The 27,611-nt window shown below is 41.4% G+C and overlaps 1 protein-coding gene across 1 annotated transcript; it reads left to right on the forward strand.

Moving 5' to 3' along the window:
* On the forward strand, positions 1–27,276 carry C2CD2 (C2 calcium dependent domain containing 2). The gene is made up of 14 exons (XM_035115725.3): positions 1–1,017; positions 4,421–4,519; positions 8,033–8,164; positions 8,942–9,046; positions 10,904–11,026; positions 11,251–11,371; positions 12,812–12,920; positions 13,477–13,538; positions 13,679–13,806; positions 14,347–14,518; positions 16,638–16,754; positions 17,540–17,667; positions 17,885–18,200; positions 24,802–27,276. The coding sequence occupies exons 1-14, from the start codon at positions 742–744 to the stop codon at positions 25,026–25,028; spliced, it is 2,115 nt and encodes a 704-aa protein (XP_034971616.2). The 5' UTR covers positions 1–741; the 3' UTR covers positions 25,029–27,276.
* The last annotated feature ends 335 nt before the right edge of the window (positions 27,277–27,611 follow it).

A 27,611-nucleotide genomic window follows, 5' to 3' on the forward strand; every position in this document is an offset into this window, starting at 1 on the left:
GCTGCTGCGCCTTTAAGGGCTGTGAGGTGCCGGCTGGGAAGGGCGGCCGAGGGATAAGGAGCCGCTGCTGCCCGGTCCGCGTGAGAGGGGAGGGGATTTCCTCCTCCCTCCCCTTCTCCTCCCCACAGGCGGCGGGGCAGCTTAGCTGAGAGCGGGACGACAAATCCCTCGACGCGCGGAGGCAGGACAGCTGCTGGGCCCCGAGGAGCCCCGCACGTCGCGCAGGGTTGCCCGGAGAGGAGCAGAGCGAGGGCAGGATGCGGCTGCTGGCTCCTCCGCTTCCCAGGGCCGAGGAGTGCGCTTTGTTGGCGGCGCTTCTGAAGGCGCGCTTTGCTGCTGCTGCTGCTGCTTCTCCTCCTCTTCTTCCCGGCCGGCGGCTGCGGTAGCTGCGCGCGTGTGGCGCTGCTTGAAGGCTCGGCTGGGCAGGTCCTGCCCTGTGACGCGGGCTCCTCCTCCTCCTCCTCGCGTCCCGCTCGCTGCTGGCTCCTCGCTCGGGCGACTTCTCTCTCGCGCCCTTCGCTGCTGAGGGAGGCGAATGTCCTTCGCGAGCCCTTCCGTCGCCAGGGCGCCTCGGCCGGAGCCGCTGCTCGCTCTCGCCCCTCAGGAGAGGGGATTCTTCGTTGTGGGCGGGCGGCAGCGCGGAAGAGCCCGATGCCTTGATGCTCGCGGGGAGGCGGGGAGGGATCCTGCTGCTGCCATGTGAGGAGGCTTCCCCCGCCGCTCGCCTAATTATGGTCAGTCATGTCTTGGCTGGCTTACTGGCTGGGCGAGCTGCAGCGCCTCTCGCTGCTCTCCTTGTTCGCGGCCGCCTTGACCGTGCTCGCCGTCTACCTGGTGCAGTGGGGCCTGGGCGCTCTGCGGCAAGGCGCGAGGAGGAAGCCCTCGCCGACGCCTGAACTTCTTCTGCCCGAGGACGAGGGTCCCCTCTTCGCCTGGCTGCTGTCTCTCAGCAGCTGGAGGAGCCAGTGGCAGAAAGCCTGGATAGCGGCGCTTAACCGGGAAGCCAAAGCAAGGGAGGTAAGACGGAGAAAGAATCGAGGGGATCTCTGAGCGGTTCCTTAGCCGTAGGGAGCTGGGCTCGCCATCTGCTTCCCTTCTCACCTCGCTGGTCGCGATCTTGCTTCGCCAAACTGTCATATAGATCTGCAACTCGGGAGAAGAGGACTTCGTGCACCTGAGGAAGCGCACCGTGGTCCAGGGAAGCTTCCGCCATCGTCATACTTTAGTTAGTCTTGGAGGGGCCACGGCAAGACTGCGTGCTGTTTTTGCTGCAAACAGACTACAGGGGATACGCTCAGGCGCTCTGCAGTCTGGAATTTAGCAACGACAAATGTTGTTTACAGAGGGGCGGGGGCAGAGAACTTGCACTCAAGTCAAGGTGCCATGAGAATTGCACCGTAAAAGTTGCTCGATTCTTAAGTGTTGTGGGTTGCACTGGTTGCACTGATCTGAGAGCAGGCGATTTTCGTTGACCACACACTGGCAGGATCTTTCAGCTTTGCTTAGGGAGTGGACTTGATGTCAACAGAGAGTGGTTGATAAGGGCCCAAGCATAAATTAATTGGGGCTGTACAGTTCCTTAAAATCAGTGAGACTTTGTGTGGAATGATCAGTGTCATTTTGTTTAATCTAAAATCTAAAAAAAGGGATCTTTTCCTCCTGGCTACCAGACAACAATTTGCAAGTAGGTTATGTATAGGCTCTATAGGTTTTCTTACATTTTTGGAAAATGGAGCAATTTCTTCACTATTGTTTGTGACTTTGTTCACTTACCTTATCCTTTAAAACTCCTATCCCAAGAGTTCATTAAGCCATCCTTTTCTCCCACCTATGGGCATAGACATGATTTAGGAGGGAACAGGCTTTTTGTTAGGGGAGACAGAACTGAGTTATCTGTGATGAAATTGGTCGGTTAAGTATTTTTTTTATTTACTTACTTGATCTAGGGGGGTAGCTGCCCCCCCGAGCTCTCTTTATTATTATTTCTCTTATGTTTTTGTTTCATGAAATTTATATAAAATATAAATCAAAGCAGTTGTGCCATGCATAGTCATCTAGCCCATTGGTCTGCAACTGGTAGGTCATGACCTGCTTGTGGATCATGGCCTGAGCCAAGGTGGGTTGCAAAAGGAGCACTACCACCAGAGGCATACCTAGGGTCCCTTATTGGTGCCCGCCCCTGAAAAATCACTTTACTGCACCCCTTTGTGTGAAGGATGGGAAGCTTATCCTGCATTTCAGTGCTTCGCCACATACATATATACACTGATAGGTGATTTTTGCTCATGAGCCCCCCAGGCCTGCAACCCCGATGAAGGCCAGTTTCACCAACCCTTAGGCATGCCTCTGACTAGCACCCTGCAATTATATGTATGGTAAAAGGTTAATAAATGTGTCCCCAAATGCATGTTTGGCTTAAAACTGGGTCCTAGGTCAGGAAAGGTTAATGATACCTGACCTAGCACGTTCCTTGTCTGTGTTCCTTTAGATCAGGCATCCCCAAACTGTGGCCCTCCAGATGTTTTGGCCTACAACTCCCATGAGCTAACAGGACCAGTGGTCGGGAAGATGGGATTTGTAGTCCAAAACATCTGGAGGGCCGAAGTTTGGGGATGCCTGCTTTAGATCTTAATATCTTTAAAACAAAACAAAAAAACCCCCTGCAAATTGAACTGTAAATTGTGAGGGGGGTCAAAGGCTAGGAAGCAAGCACACTGTAGGAAAGCTGATAGGAAACTAACAATGCCTTGCATGCGTACATCCTTTCCAAGAAAGCAACTGCATCCTTTTTCTTTTGATGAGTTCACTGCCTGGCAGTGCAATGTGTTTTTACTCTCTCACTGAGCCGTCCAACTCACAACAATGCTGTCATCAGGAAGCCAGTGAAACTCTGATTTGCTTCTTCTGTTTCATCACAGACTCGAGAAGAATGTTAATGTAACAACTGAGCATATGCAACATATAATAAGCAGTTGGTAGTTAAATGTGACTTCATTGCTAATGTTGCAAGTTCAAGAGATAACACACACACACACACACACACACACACACACACACACACAGAGGCTTGAAATCCTAAATTTTTAGCAATGCAGATGGCTACTAAATTCTTCATATTTCCATGAAGGGGTGTGCGAGCTTTTATTTATTTTACTTATTTGTTACGTGACAAATGTGAACAGGTCATTAAAATCGCATCATACATGACTGGAAGTGCAAAAGAGAAAGGTAAATGTACCCAGTCTTAAGTGACCATGACTCTTTAAAAAAATGTTTTTATTAAAACACTACTTCAGGTATACTGGGCCAAGGCCGTTTAGGGCTTTAAAGGTCAGCACCAACACTTTGAATTGTGCTCGGAAACGAACTGGGAGCCAATGTAGGTCTTTCAGGACTGGTGTTATATGGTCTCGGCTGCTGCTCCCAGTCACCAGTCTAGCTGCCGCATTCTGGATAAGTTGTAGAGTGGGGGAGTTCATGTGAATGCTTTGAACACTCTAAAATGCTGTATAATGCTAAGTAACTTGTTGGTAAAATTACTCTGTTTAGTATTGTCAGTATGGGGTAGACATGGACTGCTCTCAGGGGTTACAGTAGTTCTTAAAACTACAGTGGTACCTCAGGTTACAGACGCTTCAGGTTACAGACTCTGTTAACCCAGAAATAGTACCTCGGGTTAAGAACTTTGCTTCAGGATGAGAATAGAAATCGTGTGGCGGCAGCAGTGGGAGGCCCCATTAGCTAAAGTGGTACCTCAAGTTAAGAACAGTTTCAGGTTAAGAATGGACCTCCAGAACGAATTAAGTTTACAGTGGTACCCTGGGTTAAGAACTTATGTCCACCACAGTATTAAGTAGCCATTACTTGGTTTCTGTTTATACTGAAGTAATAATTAGGTGACACAGTTAGGTGATGATCTTGTATCCACATGATTTATGACACACATTACTAAGCAAGATAAATATAAGTTGCTTTTTGGCTCTTCTAATATAAGCAGTTGAGATTCTCAGACACCTAATTCAGATTAAATCAAGCAGCTGTTATAGCAAGCATATTTGCATACTTAATTGTCAAATATTTCTTCCTAAATTTAGTCCTGTTCTAGGACTTGGAATTTAGCTGAACATCCAGTTGTTTGGGGTTCTTTGGAATCTGTGAACTTCAATTATAACATATACTCTGAAACTCATGCCAAAAAGGGAACTAAGAACGTCAGAGCCTGCTAGATCAGGCCAATGACCCATCTAGTCTAGCATCCTGTTCTCACCATGTTCATCCAGATGACTGTGGGAAACTCTCAAGGAGGACTTGAGCTCAAGAGCATTCTTCCTTCCTGTGGTTTCCAGCAACTGGAACTCAGAAGCATTTCTGCCTTTGGCTATGGAAACTATTTCAAATAAATGTTACTTTTCTCCCCCAGGACTCCCGCTTGTTTACATTTGAAGAACATGCAGCTCCTCAGCCTCTGGAGCTTGTGGTACAACATGTTGTAAGTGTGGTAAAGTCTGCTGATGAAAAGGTGAGCTTGCTTTACCTGCTAGTTCCTTACTTTGTGGGTCTCTTGTCTCGTTTTCCCATCCCCACCAAAATGTAGGTATTTGAATTTCTGAACTCTAGAATTTCTGAGTCAAGGACAATTTTTAAATGATACGTATCTGTCAGTGTAACAATTTATTTTCTTTATTGGACTGCACACCCAATCTTTGTCTGCCTGTCTCTGTCTGCCTTTTTCTTTTATGGTCATTAGTATACACAAATAAAGTGGTCTGTACTAAAAATGCAGTATGCCCCTATGCAACTGGTTAATAACTTGCCCTCTTATAAACTGCATCCCATAAAATATAAGCTATACAAATATAAAGACCAGGAATGAATATATACTTGTAAGGGCTGCATTTTGTTTTTCTAAGAAGCATATGCATAGTGTTTTAGCATCTGGTGTTAAGATAGAAGCCCTGCGAATTCACAGAAAGCCCTAGTTAGAATCTGAAATAATAATAAAAATGTTATATTTTAAGAACTCTGTCTTTGTTAGTAATATGCCAACCGACTTGGTTGTCAGGCTTTGGAATCTACATAGTCTTTAATTTAACTGGTACTACAAAATATTTTAGGACTGCTTTTTTGCAAGGCTGTTCTCACTGGAGTGTATCTGAAATCGCTCCAGTGAAGAAAATTATTTGCAAATCAGGCACAAGTATGCTAGGAATTGACATACCAGTGTCTCCATGAGAAGCAAACAAGAGCACAAGTCCTTCTGGCTTCACAATCTTTGAGTTTGTTGCAGAAGTACCCCGGTAATAATATCAAAACAGGAGGAAGGATCAAGGGTTCAATTTAATCCCTTGTAAACAAGCCTAGTAGGAGGTATGCGTTCATCTTGTAGGCTGGCCTTTCTGGATGGGGTTACACTTTTATCTCTCTGTTCCTGCTGTTCTTAGCTTAAGGCACACCCTGAACAAAGTTCACATAATTTTGTCTGCAATTCCTAACTGTTGTGAACTGTGGGAGTGGCATTCTGCAGACTTTTCACTTCATTGTTAAATACATGGTTTTCTCTAGCAGTGGGTGTGTCCTCTCAGTCACGTGCCTGTAAATATTGATAACAGAAAATCATACGGTAGCAATAATCCTCTTTATAATTTTCTTGCTATGGCCAGGATTATCTTATATTGAAAAAAGGGGGGGGGAATGCCCAATACAATGTGAAGACTTCTTCAGTAACAGCCTGAAGTAGCATAACTATTCCTGCACACTGTGCCTTGTTAACCCATTTCTTTGTTGGAATACTTTACTGCTAATGAATGGCTTCCTAGCACTAGTGAAATTAAGGAGATGTGGGCCTGATCAGTACAAGGAAGAAATATCACTTGAACTGTCTTCAGGCATTTTGTTAGCTAACTCATTCCTCAACCGGAGTTAACATTTGATCAGAACAGCGGCAGCCCCCTGTCACTGTCTCATCACTGCATGTTAACATAAACACACTTGTCGAATGCCCAATGAGTACTTTAGAGACCTAGTTATGCTGTTTGATACATAGATATTCAGCCCTCTCCCTGAGTTCCTTTCAGTAGATTCTGGTCTAGACCCTAAAAGAGTATAGACCACTTAATTTGCCCCCGAAAACATCACAGTTGGGGAAAATTGTAAGTGTTGCAATTTTAGTAACCATAGTGACAATTTAAGGCATAAATCCCATGTATGCTTACCTGGGAATAAGACCTACTGAGCTTAAAATACTTCTTTAAGCTGATATATAACACCAGTGGAATCACAGTAAGGAGTTCCCTGCTTGTTGTTATACAGTCTGTCCTGAGAGTATTGTATGAGTTGGCTGTTGAGTGGAGAGTTGGATATTTGTGGTCTTTTCTTTTTTGTAGCAAAATACAACGTTTATAAGGACTAGTAATGTAACAATATCACTACGCCCAGAAGTATGTGTTTATGGTTTTCACTAACTATCAATACAGTCTTGCCCAATTTGCTACTTGTGATGTTTCTCACAAAATGTTTGGCTAAATTGTGCATCATGCTGGTAAATAAACAACCTTTTCCATGTTAGCTATGTAAAAATTTGCACAGATCTCTTAATTACAGGATTAATGACTAGGGTTATGCCACTCTGCTTTTGAAAGTTAGCAGACAAGAAATAGTTAATAGGAATTACAAGGCAAACCTGTTCTTGGGAAAGAGAATAGGTTGAGAAAGAGAAATATGTGCTTATAATAGCCTTTGCCATTATTATTTGCAAAGGTTGTGGGAAAGGAACCAGGGGCAGGGAGAAAATGCTGTACTCTTGCAGCTAAGCCTAGAGGCGAATAGTGGTGGTTCATTGGTTTTCAGCAGAAATCAGACTAATAATGGTAATGAGAAAGCGTCTTCTTAATTTTGTCTGACCATCCTGACCTAACCTTCACAAATCTCTCTGTGGCCGTAAAGCAAGCAAGTAAAATAATTGTGTATTCTAATAGGATGTTGAAAATCTGTCAGTCACATGATTTCGCATTAGAGGCTGATTGTATTAATAACTAAACTTAGAGCAACAAACAGTCTGGACATGATTTACAAATTTTAAAGATACTGATTTCAGTTAAATGGCATGGCGGAGAAAAAAGTGAGGGGGTTCTGCTTCTGCCTGTGTAAAGGGTTCCCCCCTCTCTAATGAAGCAGAGCAACCGGTCTGTTAAAAGCATGTTGCAGAAAAATAACTGAGCTAGTTCCCTAACTTAATATATCTTCCTGTTAAATTTCATTTTCTGGTTATTTCATTTGACACCACTCGTCTCCCTACCACCACACACACACACACACACACACACACACACACATTCAAAATTCCATAGAAAGTTGAGGGTGTCAGTTGTGAAGGAAAGGAAAATGAAGCGGCTGGGGAGAGAGTAGGAACTGACCTGCTGAAGCCCCAAACAGCTTGTATCCTGGTTGGTGGGGGCGGGGCCAGAAACTCCCTGAACAATCCATGGCAGTTTCAGGAGGGAGGGAAGAAAAAACGCCCACCTCTTCCCTTTCCCTAGAAACTTCCTTATTCTCCAATACAGAGCAAGGCAGGGTGGAGAGATTGGGCTCAGGGCTAGCTCTACATAGCAACATAGGATGGAAGGGTGTCGGGAATGTGGGAAAGGGGGGTGGAAATCTCTATTCCTCTCTCCCCTCCCCTACAAATCCCAATTACTTAATGGAACCTTGAATGCTCTTTTCAGAGGCTGGGCATATAATGCACCATTTTGTGTTGCAGCTCCTCACTTGTTTGTTCTATTTCTGTCTTTAGAAGAATACAATTTTGGTTCTAAAATTAGACTTTTTGATACAATGGACAATATTATATGCTGGTTGTATTCACCTGAGGAGGTGGGGGAGAAGCCTCCTTTAATTTTAGACCACATGCATTGTCACAATGAAGGTTTGAACTCTACTGTCAGTGAGTGACAGTCAGTTACATAAATGCACATAGTAGTCTCCTGTATAAATGTGTGTATGCAGTCTCTAAAGCTAAGTTTTATTTTTATTCCAGGTGGTCTCTTGTAATGTAATTGGAAATGCCTTTCATTTTATTGTCAGTATGCCCAATCCTTCTTCTGTTTCTTCATCTGTTACTTCGGAATGTCAGTCTTACAGTGTAAAGCTGTCTCCACTTCATTTGCAGGTAAATTTTTGAATTTGCTTTGCTAAATCTTACCTATAGTTTTATTTAATTCTATTATTAGGTTAGCCCAGATAGTCTAGTAAGTGGAACTCTTTCAAAAGTCCTCCTCAAGTTTAATATTGACTGCATTTGAAGAATGCTGCTAGCCATGGTTTAGAGATGTAGGCTCAACTATTCCTCCTCCCCTTGCATGCAAGGCTTAAGTCATTACTTCCTTATTGAATCAAACCATAGTTTGCCAGTACATCTGAACTTAAAAACTATAGTTTGACTGAACCCTCAGAACCAGGATTCTAAATATAAACCGATATGGAGACATTATGAAATGTTGTGTCCCTAATATGCAGTTAATGACTGCTGTGGCTCAGCTTTTAGCAAGCGTGAATTATAAATTATGGCAGGTTAAATTGATCTAATTGTTTATGGTTATCAAGGAATTATGTGGGTGACTGGGCTCCCTTTGTGGCTATATATATCTACAAGCACAAAATATTCAGAGACTGACAATGGGAAATTCCCAGTACTTGCTTGATGAATTGCAACCATTGTGAACTGCTGGAAGAACTAGTATAGGCACCCCCCAACTTTGGCCCTCCAGATGTTTTGGACTACAATTCCCATCATCCCTGAACACTGGTCCTCTTAGCTAGGGATCATGGGAGTTGATGGGCCAAAACATCTGGAGGGCCACAGTCTGGGGATGCCTGAACTAGTAGAATTAGGGTACAAGATCTGTTAATGGACAAAACTAAAATGGTAATGGTATCGTATTTACAGCTGAAACTTTCAATGAAATCCAAAGAGGAAGACATTCAGGTCAAGTGGTCTTTCAGCTGGACCTCAGAAACAAACACTGAAATTAAGCCTACTAAAGTACAGGAGGTAAGTCTGTTAGCATTTGCTTGTGTCTAGCATGATTTCCATCAAAACTACATGTTAAATTAATGAAAATGTTTGCAGTAGCTTATACAAATTTGATTCTAACTTTTAAAATAATCACTAATACCTTGATCTGACACCTGGAAGGACTGCTTCCAAGGCAGATTACTTAGGAGCAGGATGTATAGCTGCAATCCATGGCATACTGGTTTGGAAGCATGGCTCTTTGAAATGATTAAAATTAAATGTTTAGGTGTCAGTTTTGCATGAGTAATTATAAGCCACTGCTTCCAATGCTCACCTTTAATAATAGTCTACAGATATTTTAATCTTTGCCACACTACAGAGAACAGTGATTAACTCCACACACCCAACGAGACTTCTTTTACATCCCCCCCCCTTGAGGATTAGTTTCCACCACACATCAAGCTTGGAAGACTTAAAAGCACTTTGTGGTGCAACAAAAAGGGCCGCTGTTTGCCCCAAATTATGTATTGGGGGGATGTTATGGTTGGCTTTCTCATCCTACAAGGGGACTTTTAAAGCTCTCTCTTCTAAAAGTCAAGGTTTAGAGACCCCACCTGAGCAGCAGTTTTTATGGGGGTCATGCTACTAAAATATCACATAGGAGTCAGGATTGGATTTAGCTTCTGTGTCTCCCACTGAATATTCAGAAATAGAAAAGGGGCAAATACTGGTATTTAAGTTGTTGCAGCGCACCTTTTAGGGGTAAGAATAAGGAGGTTAGCAGAGGGGTATACATGACTGAAGTATTGAAGAACAGTGTGTGTTCAAAGGGTGTTGGCAACATGCATACATGACCTGTGTCTTACCCTGGTCTTGGCTAAAGATGATATTCTGTTGGTCCTGTGTCTTAGTCATTATCCACAGCTAAATGTTGCACATGGATCGGCATCTGCACAAAGGAATTGCTTTTAAAAAAATGCAGAGAATTGTCAAGGTTGTTCAGAGTAAATGCTGCATTCTCCATAAATAGTCATAATGCAGCATTATGACCACAGACCCTACTTGGTGAGCAATGTGGATCAGCAATTTTGTTAATGACTTGTGGGGCCTTGCCAGGAAGTAAGCCAATCAGTGTGATCTCTTGCTTGGATCTTGGCTGATAACCACCGCTATGTTTTAGACTTGGCTTTTGACAATGTTGCTCTAATTGAGTGCATCATGGCTTTACAAACTGCTCTGACTATTTCCCTTTGCTGTAAGTAAGAGCATAGGAAAGGAGCTTATGTCTACACATATTTCCATTTTCCTGAGGCAACCTAAGCCCAGTGTTCCACGAGCAGAGAAGTGGAGCAAAAATCTGTTTTTGTTCAGTACAGTGCATGTAGAGCAATATAGCTGTACAGTGGAACCTCGGTTTATGAACACCTCGGTTTATGAATTTTCGGTTTATGAACGCCGCAGACCCATCTGGAACAGATTAATTCACTTTCCATTACTTTTAATGGGAAAGTTCGCTTCAGTTTATGAACGCTTCAGTTTATGAACAGACTTCCGGAACCAATTACACCCATGTTTCAGTTTATGAACGCTTCAGTTTAAGTACTTCGCGGACCCGTCTGGAACAGATTAATCCACTTTCCATTACTTTCAATGGGAAAGTTCGCTTCAGTTTATGAACGGTTACTCCACGGACCGTCTGGAACGGATTAATCCACTTTCCATTACTTTCAATGGGAAAGTTCGCTTCAGTTTATGAACGCTTCAGTTTATGAACAGACTTCCGGAACCAATTGTGTTCATAAACCGAGGTACCACTGTAGTGTCTTTCGAAAGCGAACCAAGCTTCTGAATTTTACAAGCAGTGCAATGTATCAATGTATTCTTCCTTTTTAGGACCAGACAGCTGGGGCCTGTGCAGTATCAGAAACACTTAAAGGTGTGCTGCGGTATCTCATAAATTCAGCATCTCCCTCTGTGATTCTGAGTACAAAACCTACAGATGTAAAGGCATTGCAGGTATTTATCTATTTTTATTTTAAAGTCTGTTTTTTGTTTTGTTTTTTTGTCGCTGCTGTGCCTCCATCTTCATTACTGCTGTGGTAAGTTATGACTCAGGGCTTTGGCTAAATCTGTTTGTCCAATTCACACATATGTATGACTGTTGGAAGTTAATTGATGTGAACATAAATTGCTTGGAGTTTATCTAAAATAATCTTATTTGTTTTGCTTCCTTTTAATAGAATGTACAAAAAACAGGTGTTGTGCCTCAGGGCACCAGTCCTCCTAAACCTCCAAGGGCTCATGAACTAAAACTGATGATGAAAAGCATCAAAGCTACACTGACCAATCAAAGCACTGCGGGTAAATAACTTGGCTTTCCTTCCCTTTGTCCCCGTATTATAATCTCTTAATTCTGCAAAAATTACAAGCAGTGGTCATAATTATATCCCATAATTGCAGAGAAAGGTTTGGGTTTTGCCTCAGGGATACATAGTTTACTTGACTGGTTGAGATTTGGTTTATTTTTTCCCCTCTCTGAAGCTTCAGGATTTTGTATGTAGGGTGGAGAACTCTCACAGGGAGGCACATCCGTATGGCATGCTAACACCTCAAACAAATTGCTTTCTTTTCTTTTGAGTTGCAGTTCCATGTGTGGACTCCAGGCCCTTAGGAGACATTTCTCAACACTCTTGCCAAAATAAAATCCCCAGAGTTGCTTCTGAGGTTAGGAAAGAACTTGCCTTGCACTCTGAACACTGGGTGACCCATACCCCCACTGGGAAGCACCCCAGAGAGATGTGATCTTTATCTTTTATGTAGAGTGCACTCTTCATTGATCTCTGTCATATGGGCCTTCTATAATAATACTTCTTAAAAATATTATTTTTAACTTCAGTATGGAAAAATATTTCTCTCCAGCCATCCTTTTTCATACCTTACATTGCTCATATGTTGCTTCACTGCTGACAGTATTTTAGTAACTGAAACACTTTCTTCTGTTGCATTAACTAGAAGTGCCTTACACAACTCAAAACATCAGAACAGCCAAAAGCTATAGGTGGAATTACACTGTGTGTGCTGTGAACTGTGTAGCATGTTTACGAGAAGCTGACTTAAAAACTTGCCCATCAGGTTTTGTAAGGTTCTACAAGTCTATGCTTGCTTGTTTCCCTAACTTCAGGGCAGGCCAGAGTTAAGGGTAGAGCTCTTCACCTTGACTTTGCATACTGTTTTTAACTGAGTGTTACTCCTGCTTTCCAAATCTTGGCCTAATTTGGATGATAATTGATCTTGGAGCAGTATAGTCTTGCTTTTGTTGTGATTTGAATCGTGGTTTGGTTGTATTTTTCCTAAGGAAGCCCTAGATGAATGGCTAACAGGATCTTTGAGTCTCCTGAGCAGCTTTCAAACATTAAAACAGGTTTTTTTTAAAGCATACATCTATAATTGCATTTCTTGCTACTAAGGGCTTGAATCAAAAGGGAAATGGAGGCTTTTGTTTTGAAAATAATCTGTATTTGCCATTGTGCATACAGAACATTCCCCTGCCCAAAGATGGAATGATTAAGCTTCTGCTCACAGGAACCTTCCCGAGTTCCTAACTTCATTCTTGTAACTTTGCACCTGCATTGTTGTCCTGTAGATAACAAACCTTGCATTGCTAGCCATGTTGGTACAGGCTATACTTCTCACACAACTCCCAAAGAGTTTCTTGGATCAGGTCTCCTGCCAGTAGTTCACTCAAATGTGAAAAGCAATTCTTACTTGAAACAAACTCCTCATCTTTTGCCTTCATTGCAGGTGGAATTAGCCCGATATGTGTAATTCAGCTCAATGACCCTTTGCAGAAGTTTTCAAGTTCTGCAGCCAATAGTCCCATGGACTTCTCTTGGAAAGATGAATTCATCTTGTAAGTACTGGTTTTAATAACACTTTAATAAGCACAATGGAAAATGTCACACCTTCTATTACCCTCCAGATGTCACTATGGGGCAGTGGGAAATCCTATCTGCTAAGCATTCATAAGTTATCATATTTCCTTAATATTCTAGTGCAAATGCATTTGGGGGGGAGTCTTAGCTGCTGTTTGTTTTAAACAAACACAGGTGGTGCTTGGGTTGTCCAGTGAAGAGTGATTAAATAAGAGAGGTTGTATTTTCTTAACTGTTAGCAGCTTAATACATTTTCAGTATTGCTGAAGACATTACAGTGGTCTTACCAAATATGTTCTTTTCTACTTTTTGGTAAATTTGACATACTGCAATAAGTGAGGTGTGTGGAGAGGTAAGTTTTTTTATTTTTCTTGCAAGGTTCTTTTACCTTTTAGCAGCTGTTTTGGCAGATAGGAATCCACCTTATGAAACTTTCCAGGATGTGGATAGGCTGTAGTCAGTAACATATATCGCAAAATATGAAATTATATGACTGTCTGAACAATGTTTAAAATGCATTTTTTCTGTTCACAGTGAATTAAATGCCAAATCAAAAGAACTGCAAGTAAAGATTGTAGAAAAAGAGGGACTGGATAGTAAGTATTGCAGATAAATTCATTTACTGTATATGTCTAATCTTTTATTTCTGAAACAACAACAACAATCTAATAGGATGCTGATCTACTAGTAGATTCATGTACAGGTAGATTTCAGTGCATTTTTCTTTTCAATGCAGGTGGTTTCTCAGCTCTGGCTGCTGTACCTTTGGACTTGTTCAGGAGACAGCCTTCTGGACACAAAGGTTTTGCACTGAACAGTCAGCTCGGCAGTAGTAGCTCTACTGTAGGATCCATTACTGCAGAGGTAGAATTTTAAGTTTATAAGCTGGCTTCTCAAACTAGTTTTTTCCTCCTGACCCAACCAGTTTTAATCAGCTCCCAACTTAACTTAGACAAGCACCCTGTGTTCTTGCTTTCAGGCAGCTATTGAGAACTAAGGGCTTTCCCTGAAATATGACTCAGGTGTATACTGAATTTGCATAATTTGGTGCTTTTAAGATTTGTTTTAAAATTGTTAACATTGTCTATCTATTGTACACCACTTTGGAAACGTTTAAAAGGTCATAGAATTATTGAGTTGGAAGGGCCCACAAGGGTCCTCTAGTCCAACACAGTTTATAAATTCTTTCAGTAAATGGTACACATTTATACCAGTGCAAAGTAGCTAACGATAATGCAAAATTTTCTTTTTTTTATGTACATGATTTCCAAAAATCAGTGGGACTATGGTCATACATTGCAGGTTTTTCCCTTATATGTGGCCTATCCAAATTTTGTCACCAATTTATCCCTACTGAACTGTCCTTAATTGAATTTTAAAATCCTAACTATTTTTCTTCTTTAGTTCTTATACATAGAACCTTCAGAGTCTAGAACCTTGCAAGTTCCCCCCAAGATTCCTGTTGCAAAAGTAGAGACAGATCGAACTGTGATGCCCTGTGGGACTGTGATCACTACTGTTACTGCTGTGAAAGCCAAGCCTTTAATAGAAGGGAGACCATCTATTCTGCATTCAGGTGAAAGAATAGAACACAACTTTGGATTGCTCCCAAAGCTTGACTTTAAAAAAAAAAGCAAAAAAAAAGAGCAGCAATTCTTTGGTACATATTTAAGTTGTATGAAAGGCAGGTAACTAATTACCTAATTATCTGTGGCCCTGGTACATGATGACGTCACACAAGGTTGGTTCCTGTACCAGTACAGTGGTACCTCGGTTTACAAACAGTCCTGTTTACGAAAGCCTCCATTCACGAACGCTGCGGACCCGGAAGTGTTTACATCCGGGTTCTGCGGCGTCAGATGCGCAGACATGATCTGCGCAGCTCACGCATGCGCAGAAGCACTCTATCGGCGCTTCCCACACGCGCAGAAGTGTGCCTTCGGGGAGCGAATGCCTCTGTTTACGAACGCCTCAGTGGAACGGATTGTGTTCGTAAACCGAGATTCCACAGTATAGCCTGGTATTGAGTTCTGCAAATAGCTGCATGATGAGTTCAAAAATTCATACTCTTTATCATCTAGCCAAATGCTTTAAGTACATATGCCAGCATGTGTAAATACTGAAATATTGTTGAAAACAAGGAATTAATTTGGAAAAAGAGTGCGATTTTTTTCATACACTTTCAGGAGGTGAAGGGTACAAGGAGTAAAAATTTCAAAAATATTGTAAGAAGCTGCTACCATAAGAATTTCCATGAGGTTTATTTTCTTAATTTTTGTGCATGGATAGCTTCGCCAAGTATTACCAAGTTGGCACAACTGGTGCTGTTGTACTGGGGGCCACAGTGCAGGGGGTGCTAAATGAATGCTGTAGAATGGAGCAAGAGAAGTGGGGAGAGTCACACAGGGAGCAGCTGAAATTTGAGAGCCCAAATTCTGCCACTGACCAAGCACTTAAAGGTAAAGGGACCCCTGACCGTTAGGTCCAGTCGTGGACGACTCTGGGGCGCTCATCTCGCTTTACTGGCCGAGGGAGCTGACATACAGCTTCCGGGTCATGTGGCCAGCATGACAAAGCCACTTCTGGTGAACCAGAGCAGCGCACAGAAACACCATTTAACTTCCTGTGCTTTCGAACTGCTAGGTTGGCAGGAGGACCAAGCACTTACCTTTGTACTCAAGAGATGCATTTTGAACAGTCCTTGGAAATGAATGAGAAGTAAAAATGTATTGGTGACCAGATGAAAGGCAGGCTGCCATCAGGAGACTTGGAAACTTAAAGACATCTGCAATACATTCTTTCTTTATCGTTGTGTATGTTTGTTTGGTTTTTTGTGTGTGTGTGTGTGTTAGATATATTGTAGCACAGACAAGAAAACAAGAGAAGGTCTGCAGCATGTGTTCAACTTTAGAACCATTTGTTTTCTTTAGTCCTGAGACTATATTCATGCGCGCATGCGCACGCGCGCGCACACACACACACACACACACAATATTGATTGAATGTCCAAGTAATAAAATCCTATTGCAGTAATAAAGAAGATTGATTGTTACTTTTACTAATTTATGGGAAGTCTGTTTAAAATCTGTCATGTCAGTCCTTCAGACTGCAAGTGGAGAGATCTACCAGGCATGAATTATAAATTTACTATACTGTAGTATAAAAGGCATCTGTGCAATGTAACTCTAGGCTCACTTTCAGAATAAGTGTGAAAGTGCTAACACTAGCTGAATGGCTCGAATCACAATAAAATTAATCTGGCTTGCAGTTTTCACAAATTGTCAAGATTGTCCAGTTCTGTTTATTGAACTCGTGTCCAGGTTTTGCATCCATGACCTAGTGAGGTAGCTTTTAAAATGTGCCAAAAAATATATAGAAACTCGAAAAATAAAGACCAATTGTAAACCGCTGGTCTGTGAGTCGTTCCAATATATGTACCTGTTTCACCCAGCAAGACTGTTATCAGTTTTGGTGAAAGGATTTTGGAAGTGAGAAATGTCATGGGAGGGAAGAATTAAAAATGCACTTCCTAGTGTTTAGATTCGATCTGGAAATCCCCAGAGCTGTTTTTAAGGGTTTTGTTTTGGTTTTTGAAGTTGCCAGTAGATCGAATCATATCTTGCCTAGTAGACCTTTATTAAGGAATATATTTTGAAATATGCAGTTGAGATAATAACTGATACTCTGTATATTAGATTCACCAATGCGAAGTCCTGTTAGAACAAAGGTGATTGAAAAGGATTTGTCTGTTCAGGCAATCCATTGCCGAAATACTTCTTCAGTAAGCAAGGCTTTATCATCATCAGATACAGGTAAGTTATGGCTGAGAGAACTCTGCTATGGTTGTAAGGCAGCTCCTTACCTAATGCATCAGAATGTAAACCTTATGTCTTGTTTTACTTGTGCAAGAGCTCACAGAGACATTTAAAAATATTAACATGTAAATAAATAGCATTAAGTCTGAAAGTTGGTCTGTCTCTATAAACACAACTCGAGGGTCAGAGCTGAATTATTATTATTTATTAAATTCCTATATCACCCCTCATCCAAGTACCACAGGGTGGTTTACAATATAAAAACACAAAAATACACAACATAGTAACAAACAAAAACAGTACCCTCCCTCCCAGTTTAAAAGGCCATAGACTGGCTAATTAAACAAAGGCCTGGGAAAAGAGGAATGTTTCTGCCTGGCACCAGAAATATGTAACAAAGGTGCCAGGTGAGTCTTCCTGGGGAGAGCATTGCACAGGCAGGGAGCCACCACAGAAAATGCCTGTTCTTGTGTTGCTGCCCTCCATATCTTTCACAGAGGGGGATATACGAAGAAGGGCCTCCGATGATGACTGCAGGTTTCGGGCTGGTTCATATGGGGAGAGGCAGTCCTTGAGGAATTGCAGTCCTGAGCTGTTTAAGGCTTTATAGGTCGAAACCAGCATTTCAGTGGAGTGTGCACTGGCAAAAATATTGGTAAATCAAGGCTTAGTTTACATAAATAACTGGCTTTCTACTAGGTACTAAAATATTCCTGCTTTGATTCTTTGTGTCTTCAGTTGTTGCCTGCATCTTCTCATTCTCTTAACCGCGTTCTTTTCAGAGCTGCTGGTGTTGAATGGCACAGATCCTGTGGCTGAGGTAGCCATTCGGCAACTAAGTGAATCTGCAAAGCAAAAACTCAAGTCTCCCAGGAAGAAAAGCACAATCATAATATCAGGGGTGTCAAAGGTAAGATTAGTCAGCATCCCCTGAACCCCACCCTTTACATAATTTCCCCCCTCCCTCCTAGAATTTACTTTAAAAACTAAATAAATTTCTTGCTCAAAAGGGCAGAATAACCAAAAAATCCCCCAAGGGTTTGGACATGCCTAAAACAGCTCCTCGGTTCCTATACATTTTTCTCAACCAGTTTTATCTCTGCATCTCTTTTGTTTTACTGTTCCAGACTAATTTATCTCAGGATACTGAAGCTGCACTCATGATGGACTATGCGGCAACCATGGATGGCTCCTATAAGCAAGATGAGTCTTTCAGTGTAGAAGGGTCTCTTGCACAGTCTCCTTCCAATGAAAAACTCTCACTGTATGTATCCCAAACAATACCCGCCCATGAAGATCCCCAGGAAAATAGCCATGATGCCTGGACTTTAGATGACAGTAGCGAGCAATGGCAGAGCAATGCACTACTAGACCAAGACTGTGATAAGATGTCTGGGAGCTCCATAAGCATCTCGGAACCTGGAACTGTGAAGAAATCCAAAGGTAATGTGATTTCTCTTGGAGCTTTTTCTTTTAAAAAAAAAATGAGCACACTTTTTAAGCAGTTTCATGACCTTTTCATAATTAGTGCTACATATAAACTTGTTTAAGAACACCAACTTCTCCCCTATTCTAGTGCATTTATTCATCTCTCTGCCTTAGTAAATGGGTGCTGTACCTCATTCAAAAGTGGTACCCTTGAGAAAGTACAGTTTTGGCAAAAAAAGGTATCTACATAAAAGGGCTTCTAAAGAACGTTGTACTCGGCCCTATATTTATTACTTGTTTTATATAGTTTTATTTATGAAACATATATCCTGTCCTTTCTTCCAAAGCAGGCCAGGGCAGCCAAGTGTTTAGACTCAAATCTTTTTATAAGTTTTCTATAATTGCAAGAATTTCAATGAGCAATTCTTGTAAAATGCCCACATATTACTTTAGTTTCCGTTGTACTTCAATAATTCATTCAAGTTATACCATCTTTATTTTTCTTACTAAAAAAACCCAGCTTTAATATATCCTAAATAAAGGTGTTCAAGCACTTTAATAAGAGCTGTTGCACACTACACAATTAGTAAGCACATCATGGGTACCCGTGCAGTGTGTACTGGCAGCATACCCTGTAACATGAGAGATGGCTGTATGTTCTCTCTTTAAAATTATGTGCAGTCTATGAATACATACTAACTACAGTTCCCACCAATGCATACAAACAACCCAAGGCAAGTCCTGTGACACTTTAATTGAAAGTGGTGAGTTTGTACAACTTTGTATGTGAAGCAGCTCTAAGAGCGCCACATGCAAAAGGATGACTTCTTATATGCAGTGCCTTTTTTCTTTAAAAATGTTCAGGGGTACACTCATTTGGACTCAAGAAAATCACCATTTTATAGTTCAAATTGGGGGAAAATACAGTAAATGGACAAAAGTACAAAGATTAACAAAATGTTTAGGGGTATGTGTACCCCTCCGTCCCCCCAGGAAAAAACACTGGTTATATGAATTCTAAATTTGGTAGAAAAAACCCAGTGTCAGTAGGTGCTCTTTAAAAATGCAATAGTGTGACAGCATTACAGTGTGGGTGGTGGTTCTTTTTAATCTTAGATTGAGAAGTTCAAGAGGAGGGATTTTTAAAAAATGGAAAACCAGGGTGTTTTTTAATATACCGTATATATAAGGAAGACAGGAGTGCCTGGCGTGCTCTGGTCCATGGGGTCACGAAGAGTCGGACACGACTAAACGACTAAACAACAAATATATAAGGAAGACAAATATGTAAAGCATAACTTCAGGTTCTCAGCCATTGTTACTAAACTCAATATAACCTGGAACTTGCATATTTTGAATCTTCATTATATTTACCTCCTTACCTATATTTCTGACTCCAACTTTCTTACCTATTCTCTTTGTAAACATAAGTGGACCACTATGCCAACCAGAATTAATTGCCTACACAGTAAGTTATCTGTCTTGATGTTTTGAGAGTGTGTAGCTTTACTGTGAGACACTTAATATAACTTGAACCTTTTACTTAAAAAAGAAAACCAAACCAGAAACATTTCATCTGTTTTTTTCATGGCTATACTGATTACCCCTCCAAAAGGTGTTTGTAGACATAGCCATTAATATAGGTTGTAGCTCTAGCTTAGTTGGTACAGCTGTTAGTCTGTGTGAATGAATTTTCCTTAAGAAAACTGGAGAAATTGTCATTTCCTCTGCTTGCTGCTTTTGCCCTCTTCCCCCAAAGTCCTTCCTCCCTGCCAGCTAGGCTCAGGTATCAGAAGTAGGCCCAGCCAGAAGAAAAGCTTCTATGAAAAATGGTCACAGATGGAAGGCAGTGAGTGGGGAGAGAATTCAGCACCCTTGGCTTGCATGTTCCTTTGGTGCTTTAAATCCCACCCACTCCCTGCAGAAGTGAGCTGCATCAGAAGACAAAAGGACTGTCACATATCATTTCAAGTCACTTGCAAAGCTCTTGTCATTCTGAACAGCAATGTACAGAATCTAGTCCGTTTGGAGCTAGAATTCATAAACTGTGGAAATATAACACTCATGCATGGAGGTGCTGTGAAAGAGAGAATTTTCTCTCAAAGCCAAGCTCTTCGTAACATGTTACAAACTTAGTTATTGTATCAAGAGAACAAAAGAGGTGTGTGTGCATAGTAACGGCCACTCCCCCCCCCTTTAAACAAATAAAACTAAAAAGGAATTGGCCACTCGCATGTGCTTTGATATTCCAGCTGAACTATTTAAAATTTTAAAAGATGATGCTGTTAAGGTGCTACACCCAATATGCCAGCAAGTTTGGAAAACTCAGCAATGGCCAGAGGATTGGAGAAGATCAGTCTACATCCCAATTCCAAAGAAGGGCAGTGCCAAAGATGCTCCAACTACCGCACAATTGCCCTCATTTCACACGCTAGCAAGGTTATGCTTAAAATTCTACAAGGCAGGCTTAGGCAGTATGTGGACCGAGAACTCCCAGAAGTGCAAGCTGGATTTCGAAAGGGCAGAGGAACCAGAGACCAAATAGCAAACATGCGCTGGATTATGGAGAAAGCTAGAGAGTTCCAGAAAAACGTCTACTTCTGCTTCATTGACTATGCAAAAGCCTTTGACTGTGTCGACCACAGCAAACTATGGCAAGTTCTTAAAGAAATGGGAGTGCCTGATCACCTCATCTGTCTCCTGAGAAATCTCTATGTGGGACAAGAAGCTACAGTTAGAACTGGATATGGAACAACGGATTGGTTCAAAATTGGGAAAGGAGTACGACAAGGTTGTATATTGTCTCCCTGCTTATTTAACTTATATGCAGAATTCATCATGCGAAAGGCTGGACTAGATGAATCCCAAGCCGGAATTAAGATTGCCGGAAGAAATATCAACAACCTCAGATATGCAGATGGCACAACCTTGATGGCAGAAAGTGAGGAGGAATTAAAGAACCTTTTAATGAGGGTGAAAGAGGAGAGCGCAAAATATGGTCTGAAGCTCAACATCAAAAAAACCAAGATCATGGCCACTGGTCCCATCACCTCCTGGCAAATAGAAGGGGAAGAAATGGAGGCAGTGAGAGATTTTACTTTCTTGGGCTCCTTGATCACTGCAGATGGTGACAGCAGTCACGAAATTAAAAGACGCCTGCTTCTTGGGAGAAAAGCAATGACAAACCTAGACAGCATCTTAAAAAGCAGAGACATCACCTTGCCGACAAAGGTCCGTATAGTTAAAGCTATGGTTTTCCCAGTAGTGATGTATGGAAGTGAGAGCTGGACCATAAAGAAGGCTGATCGCCGAAGAATTGATGCTTTTGAATTATGGTGCTGGAGGAGACTCTTGAGAGTCCCATGGACTGCTAGAAGATCAAACCTATCCATTCTTAAGGAAATCAGCCCTGAGTGCTCCCTGGAAGGACAGATCGTGAAGCTGAGGCTCCAATACTTTGGCCACCTCATGAGAATAGAAGAATCCTTGGAAAAGACCCTGATGTTGGGAAAGATTGAGGGCACTAGGAGAAGGGGACGACAGAGGACAAGATGGTTGGACAGTGTTCTCGAAGCTACGAACATGAGTTTGACCAAACTACGGGAGGCAGTGCAAGACAGGAGTGCCTGGCGTGCTATGGTCCATGGGGTCACGAAGAGTCGGACACGACTAAACGACTAAACAACAACAACAACAACAATGTGCTTTGAAAGGGAAGTAGTTGTTTGCATGTGTGTGTGTATGCCTTCATGTCTACTGCAATAAGAGAATATTTTGTACTCTGCAAATTCTAGTATCCAAAGAAGCCCAAAAGTCATTCTGCACTAGAGATGTGAAGTCTCCTCCTTCTGGATAGGACCATTTTCTCATTGTGCTCACAGAACATTTCTTTGCATGACTTGGCTTCCTGGAATGTACCCTTTACGCATTTGTAGTCAGTACTTAATTTATGAGCGGAGAGGTGCTTATTCCGGAGCTTGCTGGATGCTATGTCCTTTGCCATGAAAGCTCTTCTTTTCAGTCCCAGATGTGTTTGGCTTGGTTGTGATTGGTTCGTACTGAGGAGAAAGTACCCTGATCTGCACGATCCATGCTCTGTAACCCTGACAAGTGGAATACGTATATACATTTTTTAAATAGTGGATGGTGGGAGTGCATGGCAGCTCCTCCTCCCACAAACCCACCTTACAAGAGATTATACTTTCTTGTTGCCTGGAATGAGCTGGCTGGATATTTTAACTGCAGATGGCATGATGGGACACAATACAACTTTAGCAAATGAAGTAGCTGCTTTCTACACCACAAATGGGTGCCACAGACAACAGCAGGCATTGTGTGTGTGCATGCAAAGCTGGGCTCCTGTGTTGCATGCTGACACAACTGCATTGCAGCATTTGTTTGAGTAGTCAGTTACCTGGTACTGGGTAGAGTGGGCAGCTAGTGTTGAGGCATCGTGTGCCATGTGAGGGGTGTGTGCCATGTGGTTTGCCCTTTGCCCCTTAAATTAGCCATCTACACTCAAGTGCAGTGGAGGGGAAGACAGGTGCATCAACCCGTCCTTTGCCTTAGACAGCAAAATGTATTTGGCCAGTCATGCCTAAAACTAAATCCCAACAGCACAGAGTAAACCATGTTGTTGCCTAGGAATCTATAAAGTGAGATTGTTAGATATGATCCAACAAAGAGGCTTTTAACACCATGTGACTTATTTGTCTACAGGTTCATCCAAATTAAAGGTGGTAGCATAATCATTTGCTTTAAGACCTCTAAAGCTAATGGCCCCTGATGTTCAGGTTCTTGGTGCTATTGATCAGTACTATGGATGGGAGACTGCACCAATACTTGCATTGTAGTTGGAGGGAAGGGGGGGAAGGAGGAGTATAAACTGATTTTCTGAAGCCTGACCAATCAGGTTGCTCATAAAAACTAGTGTTGTCACCTGCCTAGTCTGAAACTGGATTGACCATTTATTTACTTAGAGAAGTAATTCTTTGTCATTTTTAGCATACATTTTGGTAAAAATTATTGGACATAGTTAACATGAATCAACATGCGCAGAACAAGCAATTCCTTTGAAGGGAGCTGTACTCTGAGGTGGCAGTTGTAAACTGTGCTAGACTGGGGCTGTAAATCTCCCTGGCAAAATATGTCTTAACAGTGTGGAACAACCTGTTTGCAAAATTTAGCATTAACACACTAAGGTAAAGGAATTCTTCATTTAGAATCGTAGCTTCATTTTGTGCTGGTTACATACCTGCTTAGCCTCTTTGCATAATCCTATGCAATAAAAATAATGCTACTTTCAACATATCATTGCACTGATTCCTTTTCCACACGCATCTTATACTTACTTTCTATACCTGAAGGATTAAATACATTATAGAAATAAAATAAACCTGAAAATGTCATTTCTTGAAAGTAGCTATGGACACTTATGCCAGATACCCTGACCTTTAAAAAAAGCAATTGGTAAAAATTTTTTATCAAATACGTTTTGCTGACTTCATGAACTAGAGAAATAAAGCATCAGTTCCATTTCTCTATATGTAATAGCCATCTAGCCCTAAGCAGCTGTACACTGAAGTAAGAGTGGGTCTTGCTTTGTGGTTTAATATGTTTATCATTGTAGCTTGTCACTAGGGGAAATATCCCCCTAAAGCTAAGCACTCTGAACTATTAATTTCATAAGGAGAGAGTGAATAACTTTAATTCTCCTATCTGAGCCTTGAAGTTTAATGTCAGGAAGACTAGGTCTGTGGGTGATACCCAACTAAGTTGTGCTTGGAGAAGACACACTGAATCAATGGATTTTATTTTCAGTCCATTTATTTCAGTGGGTCTGATTTTGAGTATGACTTAGTTGGATATCGCTGTCTGTTTATAAACAACTTAACTGAGGGTCCTTACTATATAGAATGCTTTTCTTTGTCCTGTCCTGTCTTTTCTACTTACCTACAGTTGTATAAAAGTTACATTGGCATGAAGTGATTTAAATGTGTATACTCCATAAGCCTTTCTAATAGGTGTACACCTTCTAATATATACTTTTATGGAAAATAAAAGGCCTGTTACATTTATTCTCAGGTATGGTCCTAAAGTGATACAGCTGAATTCTTACACTTTCACATAATTGTCAGACAAACTGCTACCGAAATATTTGGGGTAGTTTCCAGTAATGATGAAGTGTTAGCAGTGTGAGCTATGAGCAAGATCTCCAGATTTCATATAGACCCTGAGCTACGGTATGACTAAATGGCAATAGGAGAACCAGGAGAACCACCATACAGTATTGGCCTTAGCTTCCTCCCCTGAGAGAATAGTGACTCGCCTCATAGGGTTGTTGTGGATGATTGAAATAAATTACCGTAAATACTCAGAGCTATATAAATGCTATGTACTACTATTGGTATTCTAGCACATCTACTAAAATATATAATTGGGACTATGCTTTCTACTTCTGTTTTAAAAAAAGAAAGTCAATGACTAAAAAAGAAAAGAGAAATTGGATTGAAAGTGGGGCAGGTGCTTTGCTTAGGGAGTGTTACTATTTCAGATAAAGGCTACTTAATAAAGAAACCGTAACCTACTAAAATGTTTCGCCTCTTCCCTATTGCAGGTGGGCTATTAAAAAAGAGTGCAAAGCTATTTTTCCTCCGACGGCACCATCAAAAAGACCCAGGAATGAGCCAGTCACATAATGACCTCATCTACCTAGAGCAACCCACATTGGATGGTACTCGAAAAAAAGGGGGGACTTTAACACGCATTTTGAACAAGAAAATTCTCTTCAAAAGCAAGAGCAAGAGCAAACTGAACGGCACATCAGTTGAACCGTATGCATAGAGCCTGGTAGTACATGCCAAATGTATATGACCTGCACATGAGCAACTGTTTACAGAAATATAAACTATTATATGCTTACTGAGATTCACTAATGCTGTGGTCCATGGAAAAGGCTGGGCAGCAAAGCAGGGACATGGTATTGGTTAGAAGACTTATGGCTATTTTACAGAGCCAGTGTGGTGTAGTGGTTAAGAGCGGTAGACTCGTAATCTGGGGAACCGGGTTCGCGTCTCCGCTCCTCCACATGCAGCTGCTGGGTGACCTTGGGCTAGTCACACTTCTCTGAAGTCTCTCAGCCCCACTCACCTCACAGAGTGTTTGTTGTGGGGGAGGAAGGGAAAGGAGAATGTTAGCCACTTTGAGACTCCTTCGGGTAGTGATAAAGCGGGATATCAAATCCAAACAACTCCTCCTCCTCCTCCTCCTCCTCCTCCTCCTCCTCCTCCTCCTCTTCTTCTTCTTCTTCTTCTTCTTCTTCTTCTTCTTCTTCTTCTTCTTCTTCTTCTTCTTCTTCTTCCTTGGAAGTAAGTGCATTGAAATCAGCATGCCTTAGTTCAAAAACACTTCTTTTTAGATATCAGGCTTAAAATACAGTACCAGGGAGCTTTGGTGGACAATTGTCTGCATGAATGTATGTTAATAGTGGCATATAATGGTTGTGCTTTAAAGAAAATGCAATGAAGAGTAGCAATACAAATTTTAAACAGGGTATCGAGCTGTAGAAGTGGAAAGAGCAAAGAAACCCTGATCCAGATGTTCTGAAGTGGAATACGTGCATTTGCAAAGCAATCCAGTATATAATTACAGTGGTACCTCAACATCCGAACGCTTTGACTTCTGAAGGTTTCGACTCCCGAAGTCGACAACCCCAGAAGTCTTTTCGTGAAACCGCGCTTCGCGCATGCACACAAGCGGCGCTTCGACATCCGAAAACCTCGACTTACGAAGATGGCCACGGAACGGATCATCTTCGTAAGTCGAGGTACCACTGTACTCGGAAGTGATTCCTGCAGTATGCAGAGCAGCTTAATCCCAGGTGCAGAGAATTGCAGCCTCAGAATGTTACTGGAAGGAGAAATGAAATACTGAGTGGGGTAGCCTGATGGAATAATAATTGCTAAAGCTGTGTAAATTAGACTTGCTTTTGATATAGTAGCCATACAAACTTGTAATTTATGCAATTATTATGACTCTTAATTTTAATATGTGCATATATTATGAAAAAAACATTTTATTTTTAAGATGGTATGCTGATAAATGACTTTTAAATTATCTGTTATCCTTTGAGAGATCTGCATTGCCAGTGCAACACTGTAGTTCGGGGAGCCCACCATTTGTTAAACAAATGTACCCCATCATAACAAAAGTAATGACTGACAATACAGTATGTTTAGTCTTTTTTCTTTCTCATTCCCATTTTGGAGCTAAATGCACACATTGAGGGATGTCTGTATTTCAGTATTGAAATAGTTTGCTGTTTAAAATATCAACAAGGCTGGGGAATCTTTACTGACTGGAAGACAAGGGGGGAAATAATACATGTGTATAGCTTTAAACTGACATTCGTATTATATATATTTCTTACTGAAATTGTAAACGTTAGCCTATTTTAATCATTCTGACTTCATTGGGACTTTGGAACAGGTGGCTTGATTGAAATAAACAATCAACCCTTGTAAACTTTTATTCAGGCAAAATCTATACCAATACCACTGCTGCATATAACCACTGAATCAAGAGAGATCATTGGGATGAGGGATACTGCTTCTGATATGCATTAGTGGTTTGCATAAGTTATGATGGTTTGGATGCAGCATTCTAAAGACCAATATGCAAAAGAAGGCTGTTGAGGTGAAGCAACAGTTTCCAGTATGTTGGGCAAATGCTAGCTTCTAATATGAAAGCTTATTATAGATGGACTGTTAAGAGTATTAACTTATAAAAATGAAATATTTGTGTATAAGCACCATGTGATCCTAGTTAACACTTTCTTGGAGGTAAGGCCCATTTCATAATGGATGGGGCTTGCTTCCATGTAAGTGAATTTAGGATGGATTGCAAATGTGTTCAGTTATTATTTTGCTTTATTGTATAGCTTGACGATGGCACATAAGTGGAATGAAATGCAAAACTGTTTTTAGAAAGAGAAGCACTTGTTGCTCTAACTTACAAATACTTGAAGACATTTAAAAACTATTTGAAAACCTTAAAGCTCTGTTGCTGGATTTAAAAAAAAATGCCAAAAGTGCATTGTGTAGCTTCATTACTGCATGCTTCCTTTTACATATCCCCACCCCCACTTCCATTTTGTTTTTAGCAGCCCAAAGGCAAAGATGCAGCCTGTCTTTTCCCATTGGTTAATAGGGAGGGGGTTGTTGTTTTGCAGTACACGTAACTTGCAACTTACACACTTCTAACATGTGCTGTTTCAACTTTTTGCAGTTGAAGGCTGGCTGGTTGGAATCGTACAAATTAAATGCACAAAAGGCAGAGAGATTTTAAGTTCCCATACTTGTTTACTTGGCTCTCAGAGGCTCTCTTGAGCAGCGTTTCTCAACTGCTGTTCCGCGGCACACTAGTGTG

The sequence above is a fragment of the Zootoca vivipara genome, chromosome 4 (assembly GCF_965207765.1).
Source record: "Zootoca vivipara chromosome 4, rZooViv2.hap1.1, whole genome shotgun sequence".
NCBI classification, from domain to species: Eukaryota; Metazoa; Chordata; class Lepidosauria; order Squamata; family Lacertidae; genus Zootoca; species Zootoca vivipara.